Here is a 12,450-nt window from a genome sequence, read left to right as displayed (position 1 = left end):
CATTACTGGTAATTATTTAGAATATAACCTGTGCTATTGCTGTGAAAATATGCACAGACAAACATTCATTATATGTTGCCTTTTTTTCATAACTTACATTTTCTGCTGTGATTTAGTCACTAAAGTTTCTCTCCAGACTTATTAAAAATCTGGATTCGCTTCTCCAGAGCCTTAACCTTTGGTAGAATAGGGAAAAACAGCACAATATATACTTCTTACAAACAGGTATGTCTAACACAGGATAAAGCTTCTGTGGATCAAAGTTCTGCTCTCACACTCCCTTCTCTTTGAGACAAGACATTCCAGTTAATCCTGCTAGGCTTCTAGTAAAAAAAAATAAGGAGAAGCTACTTCATCAAGGTTTTTAACTTTACTACTAAGGACCTGTGAATAATGATTTATTCTAGCATACATGACTATATTTCTATGCCTTAAAAACAAATTATACTCTTTTCTTGCCAATGGCTAGTTTTAAATTGTTTCATTTCAAAAGCTGGTATTGCCAAGACAAAGAGTAGTGTACCCTACTACTTGCAAATTAAAGTCATATTATGTAATATCACAGGTATAAAAAGAAGATACTAAGTCATTTAATAGTTCCTCCTCCTGCAGAGGTTTGTTGCATCCATGAAGAAAAGTAGAATCATAGAATCACACAATCATTAAGGTTGGAAAAGGACTCTAAGGCCATCTAGTCCAATCATTCCTACTATGTTGGCTAACCATGTCCCTCAGTGCCACATCCACACGGTCCTTGAACACCTCTAGGGACAGTGACCCCACCACTTCCCTGGGAAGCCTGTGCCACTGCCTCATCACTCTTTCAGAGAAGAAATGTTTCCTCATATCCAACTGATGTAAATAGCTTCGATCTATTTACTTTTTTTTTTTTTTTTTTTCCTCTGGAGGGGGAGAGTTAATAATACTCCTATGCATCAGTATATCAGTATATTCAATATATTCCAAATAGAAACATTTCCCACATGAAAGAAAATCTTTTCATTCAAGCTTTTACAGTTACATTATAATCCAAATGAAAGTTTGGGAGGCTAAGAAGTCAATGGCCCAGGTACCATACTGTTTGCAGTACTGTTCAGACTGGAAGGTACACAGGGTCCAAGAGGCCCTAGCAACACTATATCAAATTGAATTCTAACAGAAGATTTTCACAAGCAGTACTTCTAGATGATCTAATAGAGTCAAGTCAAGATGATCTGAAATGATTGAGCCACGGTAGTGCATGTTACTGTCTCAGAGCATGCTTGCAGTGCTTATCTATGAGAAAGAGCAGCACTGCACGCTCCTCAGAGAGCTGCTAAAAGCTGCTATAACATCCTCGAGGGTACAGGAACAAAGCTGGAGAGTCCCTTCTTCATACCAAGATTATGAAACAACCGGCAGAGTGATGCACGCAGCAACTCCGGCTCTTCTCTGACGCATGAAACTAGCTCTGCTCAACGCCAGCCATCCCAGATGACTGCATTATAAAACCTCTCCAGGAAGTGCCAGGAGTACTCAAACTATATCCCAGAGGTATTCTAACACATCGAATATTTTTTTCTGTCACGCATGTTGGCAACTACTCTCTCTGTAGTACAGTAAATACTACTATCTTCACTATACAGGAAAGTAAATTATAAGGTTTAGACTAGTAGAAAGGAAAAAGTGACTGATTTACTCAGTCTTTTGTTTTTGAGCTTCACAGAGTAAAATCTGTTATAGAACTTAATGCATTAATATTTATTCAGTCAGTATCTCCTCAGTTGGCTTTGCACAGAATCAAAGGCTGCATAAACTTCATTAGAAATGATGTATAAACAGTTTGAGACCCAATGATTGATCAGTACATCTTTTCTCTGTGACCAAGAGAAAGAGAGTTATGTGATCTTTTCTAGGTGCTCTGAGTAATATCTAGATTCTTTTTCCTCCCACTCTCTTCCAATTCTTACAAGATACACAGGTGGTGCTAACTGTTCTTGTTTTCTTAGCCTTGCAGCAGTCCCCAACTTCGGTCTTACAGAACTGGAAGTCGTTGTGGAATGGAAGAAAAATTTTCTTCCCATGAAGAATACATGACAACAGCACACATATCTGTGCCAAAGTGTATCCTATATTTTTAACTGAGGTACTGCTCCCAGTGAAGTTGTAACTGCACATGCCAGCCATGTAAGTATCTACCTAGATCTTAAAGGAGCAAGCCTTGAAGGAAGGGAAAATGTCTTTTATAAACTGATTTGGGTGGAAGAAGCAGAGAAGTTTCAACAGGACCAAGGATTTATTGTCAAGCTGATACTAGCATGGCCGCAGTGCTACTGATGATCTATCTGGTACAACACCTTCTATCGCTTCCTTGTATCACCTCTTCCCCTGCAGTTCACACTCTCTCTTGCACTCAAGCACAGATGTATCTTGAGATACATAGACACTTCCTCTGACAGCAAAAGAACAAAGGATAATATAATCTCTAAGAAGAGTAATAAGAGAATCTGTTCCTTTTTCTTTACTGTTATTTCTCATTTGTTCTCTTTTTTTGTTTGTTTGTTTGTTTTTTTCCTTTTTTTTTTTTTCCCTATTAAGACATTATTTTAACTTTACTTCAAAATAGAAGAACTGATGTACTCTTGGAATTTCTTTACTTGATAACTTTTGGCAGTCAATAAAGGAGAGGTTACATTCTGAGACTGGTCTGCCAGAAGACAAAGAATCTTGAAAAGACTCCAAAGACTCCAAAAATGCCAGGGATAGTGAATGACACATAAAGCAATAATTTACTGCCAAAGGGGATGGACTGTGATGCCTTTGGTTTTGCAAGTCTCTGCATCTATTAGAATACAGTGCTTTTATTACAATTGGTAATGCACTCAGTGTTCTGAAGCAAAATGAAGTGAATGGAAGGCCTCCCAGTGGTTTCAGTGAGTTCTGAATGAGGATTTTTCTACACCAATTGCTGCCTAGGGAAGGAACATACATTCATAAAGTACTACTTATTAAAGTAACATATGAGCATGATACAACTTCATAAAATAAGGCTGCTTTCATTTGCTTGACTTAAAGTATCCTCAAATGTTTTGCTTTATGGTATAAAAAGTAATTCACTTTCTTGGACTATAGATGCTACAGTTTGGTTTATGCATGTATTTTAAGAAGAAAGCAATTTGAAAAATACCCAATTACTAGCATAGCAGAGAACTTATTCTTTCCAATGCTTTTTTTAATAAAATTCTTTAAAACTCTTGATTCTGTTGATTCAACAAAAGGGAAGCTGTTTAAAAATAAATGGAATAGGAAGAGAATAGATATCCAATGCTCTGGGAAAAAAAAAAAGGATACTTTCTCATATTTCTCACAAATTTTATGCTTACTATACAAATATGCTCCCCTTTACTCTGAGAACTTATACACTACTGAGACTATTAAAAAAAAAAAAAAAGGCAACTGCATATTACAAATCTCTTTTGTGATGCCCAGAAGTTCTTCAGATCATGCTTTGAAAAATTCAAGCTGCCATGTTTGTGCATTGGGTCAGATACTTCCAGAAAACATGATATTCAAGCATGTGCAGAATACTGCATGGATGTATAGCAGAGTTTTTTTTTTTTTTTTTTTTTTTTCAGAGGTAAAGTCCAGCAAGCACTTAGATGTAAGGCAGCTCCAGGGCTCATGCATAGGACTTGCAGACAAAGCTCAGAGTTTCTCAGGGGCCTCATTGTGAATACGCAGCCAAGCTGACCACCACCATCCAGGATTTTTGCTCATTTGGTCAATCAGCAAAAGTTACTGCACAGACATTAATCTAGCCAAATTTTTAGGTGGAAAATGATGGCATGAACAGAGGAATCCAGACAGACTATCAGATGTGGGTAAGGCTTATAAATGTGATTTTGGAGGAAGAAGAATTGGCCAGAGGAACCATGACACTTTGGATCAGTGTTCCTGGTTGTCTGAGCTCTGGATTGACCAATTGGAGGAAAGGTACTACTCCAGCATTCTAGATGAGTTTCTTATCACCCCTTAACATGGCCTCTGATGGTAACTCTGGCCATGTGAACACTCACCAGTTTTCTGTAATAAACACACAATAACAGTTGCTATAAAAGAGGTTGAGACCATGGTGAGGGATTCTTTGCAGCTATTCTTTGTATAGAAGATCAATATTTCATCCCCATGAAGGAAAGAGAACTTGATATTGTTCACCTCATGATAAAAAGTAGAAAAGAACATTTATGTTTTCTGAAACATGCACTGCAGCTCTTGCCTCCTACATTAGTAGTTTGTTGGGGCTCTACTCTTGCATGATTTATTTTTGTCTTTTGTAAGAAAGAAATCAACTCTATAGAAAAATAAATGAAAAAAAAAAACAACGAAACAACATATTGATTTTTTTCACTAGTTTTTTGTTGTTATCAGAATTTGACCCTGTATTTGTAAGCAGAATTACAAACACTATGAAGATAACTCCACAGATGGACTACGAAAATTTATCAGAGAAATCTAATCATATTTCATTTGAAAGAAGCTATCTAGATTTTTCTCTTAAGCATGTGCAAACACAAATACCAGCTGGAGTTACATGAGTTTCTCTGATAGTAATGCCTCCTATTTATTCCCATGGAAAGTACAACAGCTAAGAGTACCTTAACATTATTTGACAAAGAAAATTCTCAGATACAAAACACTATTTTTCAACATAGTCACCATCATGAGCTATGCATTTTCACCAGTGAACAGGCATGCCACACTTGTAACAATCTGTACCAGTGGAGGTGACTCACTGCCATTGTCACTGCTGCTGAAATGCCCATCCCTCACTGTGCTCACATTCAGTGGTTGGTCTCCAGAAATGTTCAGCAAGTGTCAATGAATGTCAGTGGGTGCCATTTTTTCAAGAATTCAATGACACACCTTTGCTTCCATGTCAGATGCCATTTTGTAAGATTGCTGCCTCTGTCACATGGCAGCAACATGTAATGGGATACTGTTGGGAAGGTTCAGTCACCAGTGCCATACCACCAATATCTCCCTCTGACGTCGTGAGTCAACACAATAAAACAGGAGACGTTACTTTTGGAGCCGCCCCTGTATTTTCATTCTCTCATTTACTTTTAGTTTCTTTCCTTTTCAGCAGTCTTGAACTTGCGTTTAATTTTCAATATCTGGAAGCCTAATGTCTGTGCTGCTATGACTTAACATTATGAAAAGTTGTGTATCAAAATGAATATTGGTTTTTAATATGAAAAAGAGTGATTTCAAGCAAATAGAACTTTATCATATCATGTCACGTCGAGGTTGAGAACAATATGTTGGTAATTACTTCTAAAATGTACCACTTGCATCATTTTGATAGTAACTCAGAAATTGACCAAAAAATAACTAACTAGGATTCTCCTCAGCACAAATCTTCTTCTCTTTTTTTTTCTTTAATATAAAGGAATTACTCATAAAATTGGTAGATGTTGATGCTTTGCTTTTGTTTTAGTTATTTGCTTATTTATTTTTGATAAAGTTCTAATAAAATAGTTGAGAAGAAAGAAGAAAGAATACCCTTAATTTATCTGCTTGGCATGAACCAGTGAGTAAATTAAGGGTAAATTTAAGTTCTATAAATATGTGTTAATTGTGTGTTAATAAGAATAGGACACAAGGTAGAGTGGGGAAGAACTCAAATCTTGTAATCGAATATAGACTGTTCTCACAGAGTAGTTGCATCTGTTTTTTCAGTACTCTTGCAAAAATAACCATCCTGTCATGTCTGATTCTCTTAGATATTCATGCTTGGAGCAATTTTAAAATGAATGTTTTATTGACAGCCTAACTTCCTGCGTCTTGGCAATATGTAGACGGGACTTAGATAAACACTGCTTTTAAAGAGCCATTTGGGGACTTCAGATTCAAAACTGATTTGAAGCAATTATTTTCATATTTTTATTTCTAAATGCATTTCAGCTGGACAGATTTTATTAAGAAATACAATTTTAATGCTAAGCTACAGATAGGATTTTAAAATTGCTGTGTTCTTGCAACAGCAACAGCGGGAAAAACTTTCTCCTTCTTTTTGTAAGGAATCAGGTACTGCTGACAGGGACCTGTATACAGACATGGGTGTACTACTTAAGTGTGTACAGAAAGCTTATTTTGAAGTGTTGGTTCATGTCAGTCCCAAATTCTTCAGACACAGCTTGGTTGAATTCACAGAGTGGAAATGCAACAATGAGATGCAGCCCCCGTGAAATAAATGTGCTGGGCTCTCTGGTGGGGTACATGTCTTCTGACAAAGGAGCAGCAGAGAAAACTAGGAGAGGATGGGATAGGGCCAGAACGTCACCTCTGACAGATGAGATAAATCTATGTAATTTTGAAGATAGAGAGGATAAATGTTTCATCTGGATCAAAGGCAAAAGATGAAGTCTTTCTAAATTATCTTTATGGATGTGCTATCATTGCAGATCTTCTTGGTAGAGTATGTTTTCTCTGTTGGAAACGTGGGTGGAAAGCTCCACTACAGTGATTGTACCACTTTTAATTCTCAAGTCAGTTAATTTGAAAGAAAGCATGGAATTGAGTTGTACCGTCTAGTCACAGTCTCCAGTGACTTTGAGCTTGCTATCTACAGATCCAGCATGGCTCTTGCCAAGATTACCTCTTTGTTGACTTTCTTCTCAGAGTGTTCATTTGGTAATATTGACCGAATAAATGTTAAGAAAGTATAAATTTGAAATTCTGTGTTAATATATGAAATATTTTTAGTTTTCATGGAAAATTATATATAGTTCCAAGTGAACAAGTGAAGCTGAACCAACTGTTGTAATCACCAGATTCTTAAGTGATACTTTCTCAATACCAACAGAAGAGTAACACAATCTGTGCAGTTTTTAAAGCTGGTCTATATATGCTCAATTTTAACAAATTACAGTACTTGGAATTAGACTGAATATGATACTGAGGGTAAAGCAGAAAAAACACAAGCTGCCTTTTGGAATGGATCATATGCTATACAAACTTTCAACATTTGTGCTTTCATTACAGTTAGCACAGTTTTATGATCCCAGTCCTTGTGATTCTGGGCACATGAAAAGGGGATTCTACAGGGATCATATCTCATGACTCCACAGACCATTGTTAACTGATCTACCTGAGTTCTCTCCCAGAAAACTGCACAAAACCTGAGCATGCAATATAAATTCTGCTGGGAATGCTGCTAACAGAAGCATTAAAATGTGCCCATGCTGAAAAGTGTTCTTCTGTTATCTAATCAAATAATATATTCTGTAATCTGTATTCTCATCTACAGTAGCTGCTCTTGATTAAAAAGACCACAAAATTCAAGCGAGAGGATATTTTTGTGTGTAGGCTGGATGCAGGCATCACTTGAATAAGAACATGGACTGATCCTACTGCGAAGCAGAGAAAGACAGCAGGACTTCTCTGAAAATATTGTCCAGAGATATCTTTTCGGTATATATATGTAACATATATTTATTTTATATATATATATATATATGTATGTATGTTTATATACCCATCTGATTGAGAGTCATAACTAACCATGCCATGATATTTGGGAGTCAAACAGTCCAGAAAAGATTAGACAAATTCCCCAGCCAGATAAAATATCCAGTTTTCAGGAAAGTGGTTTCAGAAATCCAGACAAGTACCTAGATACTTCAGAAAGTCTATTCTGCATGCTGATGCCTAAGTGACAAAGCTAGCAGTAAATCATTAAAAATCCGTAGCTTTGAGCTCTCTCTGGCAATCCCATAAACCAACAGAAAACTGTTGCAATATTGCAACAGTTTAGCATCACATTGACACCACTTTCTTATTCTTATTAGACACATTCTTACATAGATTGTCAAGAAACTTCAAAAGTACTATAATTTTTCTTGATGATAACAAACCACTGGTACAAAATAATTGCCTTACTTTTGGAAGGGAAGCTCTTGATCCTGAACTTTGAGTGGTCATTGTCAAAACTGTGGTGATACCCAGTGCAACTCTTGCTGGAGCAGCATCCATGTTGATCCAGAAAGAAACCCAGGACAAAATGACAATCAGCAGGCTAGGAATGTACATCTGGATTAAATAGTATCCCATCTGACGCTCCAAATGAAACTTGACTTCAATGCATGTAAACTTTCCTAGAACACGAAATTACTCTCATAAATGCTTTTTGCACAGTTTTATCTTGCTTTCTGAACATAAACTACATGTGAACGTAAAGCTGTGAGTCAGCCACTTGTTGAGCTCAAGAGTGGGAGGGATATGGAGTCCCTGAAACAGACTGTACTCAATTATTTACATTATCTCAGAAAACAAGTATTTGTACAGTTGTTTCACCTCTAGAAAATAGAATGTTATTTTTTCTTCTTAAAATTTAACAAGATTTTGTTTTGCTCAAATACAAAGTTTAATGTTAAAAGACAACAGAATTTTTCTCTTTTAATTGCATTAAATAAAGCAAACGTAATTAGATGAATTGTAAAAAATTAGTCTTAATGTCCTATGGTAGATTAAACTCCTTTTCATTCCTTTCACATCATTTATTTGTGCCTGTGGGTTACTTCTTATAACAGAATCAATTCAAAGCTGACTTTGAGTTTCATCAAAAATCTAACTCCAGGAAATCCACAACAATCTCTTGTGAGAGGTAAGTGATTCTTCATATAATAAATACCTACTTTGCATGGGTAGAGGAGGACAGAATTTTAAGAAAGTACAGATAGCTATGCTGTGGGGAATGCAATGTCCTGAGCTGCCTTTGCATGGGTAGAGGAGGACAGAATTTTAAGAAAGTACAGATAGCTATGCTGTGGGGAATGCAATGTCCTGAGCTGCAACAGCTCACTGGCCATTAATCCAATCACTTTTTGCTGCTCTCCAAATTGGTGTGCCTTGGCTGGGGTTTTAGTTATATGAAGGCTCTCACTCAATGCTGACTAACCCAAATAAATGAACATCTGTCATTTGTGAAACATCATACCAATTATTTCAAAGATCCTCTGTTGTGTCAGTTGGGCAAAAGCACTGACATGCATTGCTCCTTCCATATTACTTGTGGATGAAAGGATAATTTTTCTCTCTTTTTTTTTTTTTATGATAAACATACTTTTCTGCTGATTTACAAAGCTGAATGGCAGGTTTCAGACAGGTATGAGAGTTGGCACAAAGTACAATATAGTGGAAACTGGCAAATTGAGGAGGGGAGAAAAATTGAATACTCTGGAAGACAGAAGTTGTGGTATCAGTGACCTCACCCATCATCCCAAAGACAAAGACTCTGAGACCTGTGTACTGATACATCAGGACTGCCAAAACAGAAGGGATCTGGTCTTTTAAAAGATAGGGTTCCACCTGTGATAGTGATGGTGTTAGAGTAGCCCAAACACTCTCCACATTCCAATGGCATAACCTGGGCAGAGCTCCTTGCAGCATGGGTGGGATGGGAAGGCTGAATAATGTAGCTTTCATCTATATTTTGATTTCACCCCAAACCTGAAGGAGCATACCTCAGAGAAGACAGCAATGTAAACACACGTATGTGAAGTTTTATTTTGTCTGAGTCCTGCTCTTCGTTTGCCTTTTCCAAGGAACATACTTCAAACTTTTGTTAATTATGCAGATATTTTGTTCAAATATATGAAGTGGGAGCTACTAACTGACATTTTTATCATCCATGGGGAATCTCAATGAGTATATAAGAAAACTATTGCCCATGCTCTCCTTCCTCTCTTACTTCACCCTGCAAAATGGCTACCTGGGAGTCAGCAACTAGAAAAGCAGATTAATACATTTATTCAGAGCTTGAATCATGGAGCAGGAGATAGCTAAAGTTTGCAATGGCCGCACTGCAAGTACTTGAATTCTGTTGATTGGAATTTACTCCTGATTACCCCTTTAAAATACGAGAAAAAAAATCAAGTAGTAATAACACTCCTGATTTCCACATATTTTGGACTGTGGAATTAAAAAAAATCCTTCCTTGGCACTTTGGGATCCCAAATGAGAAGCTGCATTAATAAAAACTAAAGATAGTAATTTTCTTTTCATGAGAAAGGAATGTGACTTTATTTTTGACAGGGGAAGAACATCTCATGTTGCTTTATTTCACAGAGTGAAACAAATGTCTTTGATGCAAGCAGACTGGCACTTATGCTGAAATAATGAAAAAAAAACAAACCAATTTCAGATGACAGGGATTATATCTAATCCCAGGAAGCATCCAGCAAACTGTTCTCTGAACACTGTCCTTATTAATTAGACTCCAAGCAGATAAATCCAAATTTAACAGAGCTCTCACTGCTTGTATAGCTAAAGACAGAAAACGCACTTGAAACTTTTCAAAAGGTAAAGTAGGAAAACAGCAAGGTTATTAAACAATTTTCCAACATTTTATGTTTGCACTCTATTCAGATCAGCAGTGAAAGCATTGCCATTTCAAATACTACATCTCTTAAGTTAGACCTCATACGAAAGTTGGTGAAAAGTTGATATTTTACCTCACTGGCATTTTGATATAATGAAAAAATAAATCAAGCTCAAAAATCAGTACTTTAAAACTGATTTATCGATATTAAAGAGAATATTTAGTTTGTTCTAAAAGCTTCATTTTGAGGAAATCAGACTGACAAGATTTTTACATTTTTAAGACTCTAAAACCATAATGATTTTAAAGATTCTAGAATATTAGGGCATGTGCATTAGAGTATCCTTAACAATGTTTAAGGAAATTTGGGGAGGAAAACAAAAACTATTCGAGCAAATGAAAATAAAAAGATATATTTTTCAGATTTAAAATATTTGTGGCTGCATCCAATTTTAGTTTAAAAATAGTTGTTTTTTTTATTTTACCCATCTTTTCCCATTTCACAGAGAAAAAGCAAACAAACAAACAAACAAAAAAAAACAACAAAACAACAACAACAGAATAATGCTTACCAGTGTTGTAATGTTTTGTGCAATAACCAAGTTCTTTATCTTCTTTCAAAATAAACTGTGGCAAGGTTAAACCTTCTGCAACTTGTACAGGTCCATCACTCAGCCACTCGAAAATCAGATCATTCATGGTGTAGCCAACTACAACAAAGAAATCAGATTCATTACATAGTAATGAAAGCCTTGAAAGCAAGTATTACTATGGCTTACAAATATGTCAGTTATTTCAGTAAATGTTAGCTATAATTTTAATCCTTCTGATTAACTACAGCACAATTGCAATTAGTTGCTTCTTGCTAATATTGCTTCTATGTTAAGAGCAACAAATAAGTAACATAATTAACTTCTGAAATAGTGTCTTGGTTTGCCACTAAGAATAATTTTTATGGCCCGTGAAAGATACTATTTACAAATGAGTTAGCATTTTTCTATGTCTGTGTATCAGCCAGCATCTTGTTTACTTTTCATCATTCTTTGACTATGTAGTTGTTGGGCAGAACAAAACCAGGATTTCTAGAATAGGTGATAGTGCAGGTTTTGTAAACCTGTGATGTACCAGAGAGGTGTGAAGGTGTTAGAGAGAGGCTTGGACTTTCTGAAGTCTCTTTACAACTGCAGTTACCACACAGCTCTGAGGAAACTAAACAATCTGTGTCCAACCTCCAGCCTCAAAGACAAGTAGTAACCTTCAGCTGATATATGTATAGATAAACCCATTATCTCTTCCCCACAAAACAAAACAAAAATAAAAATTAAAAAAACAAAGTGGCTTGACACATACTGGCTCGTACTAAGTCCATGCAAAGGACAAGAGGCAGTGGACATATGCTGGCATGCAGGAGGTCTCCCCTGAACACCAGGCAGCATTTCTATATTGGAAATGATGGAGCACTGCACAGGCTTCCCAGAGAGACTGTGGAGTCTCCTTGGAGATTTCCAAAAGCCACCTGGATAAGGGCCTGGCACCCTGCTCTGGATCGTACCAGATGAATGTAAAAATCTCTTCCAATCATTCTATGATTCTGTGAAATCACAAATCTCTGCTTCATGGAGTACGTTGCTCACATTTTTTAAAAGACTGTGAATCGTCTTGATCAGACATAACTCATCCCTGGCTGTGACCTAGTTGTTCTTACTTTCTTGAGATTTGTTTTCTCGGGTATGGCACTGCTGTGGTTATTCCTGGAAGTGACACAGCCCTGATTGGATAGGTGGGAGAATAAAGAAAGAGCTGGAACAGCATAGAGTAGGGAACTACACTTTAGTTAAAACACTTTTTCTCCAGAACTTCCCCTTACAAAAGAGGAATATTGATTCTGACCACACAAATATAGCAATGTAAATACTATCAAACCACCAAAATTATGGTAAAACTTGTTTTGTTTTATTTTGTTTTACTAGGCAAAGCAATCGGACACTCACAGCTTTCTAGCTGCATTGTGCATGTCTGTACATCCATAGGAAAATTCTTCAAGTCCATGGGACATGATAAGGTTAAAGTAAGCCTAAAATAGGAGGAAA

At 36.5% G+C, this 12,450-nt stretch overlaps 1 protein-coding gene across 3 annotated transcripts in view; it reads right to left on the bottom strand.

Moving 5' to 3' along the window:
- GLRA2 (glycine receptor alpha 2) overlaps positions 1–12,450 on the bottom strand; it is a 126,312-nt gene that overhangs the window by 70,658 nt on the left and 43,204 nt on the right. For all 3 annotated transcript variants that reach the window (XM_010728889.3, XM_010728890.3, XM_010728892.2), the window contains exons 5-7: positions 12,352–12,434; positions 10,933–11,070; positions 7,921–8,135 (exon numbers count right to left, since the gene is read on the bottom strand). In XM_010728889.3, the coding sequence (XP_010727191.1) occupies positions 7,921–8,135; positions 10,933–11,070; positions 12,352–12,434 (436 nt within the window). The remainder of the gene's footprint in view (positions 1–7,920; positions 8,136–10,932; positions 11,071–12,351; positions 12,435–12,450) is intronic.

This window comes from Meleagris gallopavo, chromosome 1, assembly GCF_000146605.3.
Source record: "Meleagris gallopavo isolate NT-WF06-2002-E0010 breed Aviagen turkey brand Nicholas breeding stock chromosome 1, Turkey_5.1, whole genome shotgun sequence".
Classification (NCBI taxonomy): domain Eukaryota; kingdom Metazoa; phylum Chordata; class Aves; order Galliformes; family Phasianidae; genus Meleagris; species Meleagris gallopavo.
Note: the sequence above shows the minus strand (reverse complement) of the source record. Positions and strands in the feature narration are given on the sequence as shown.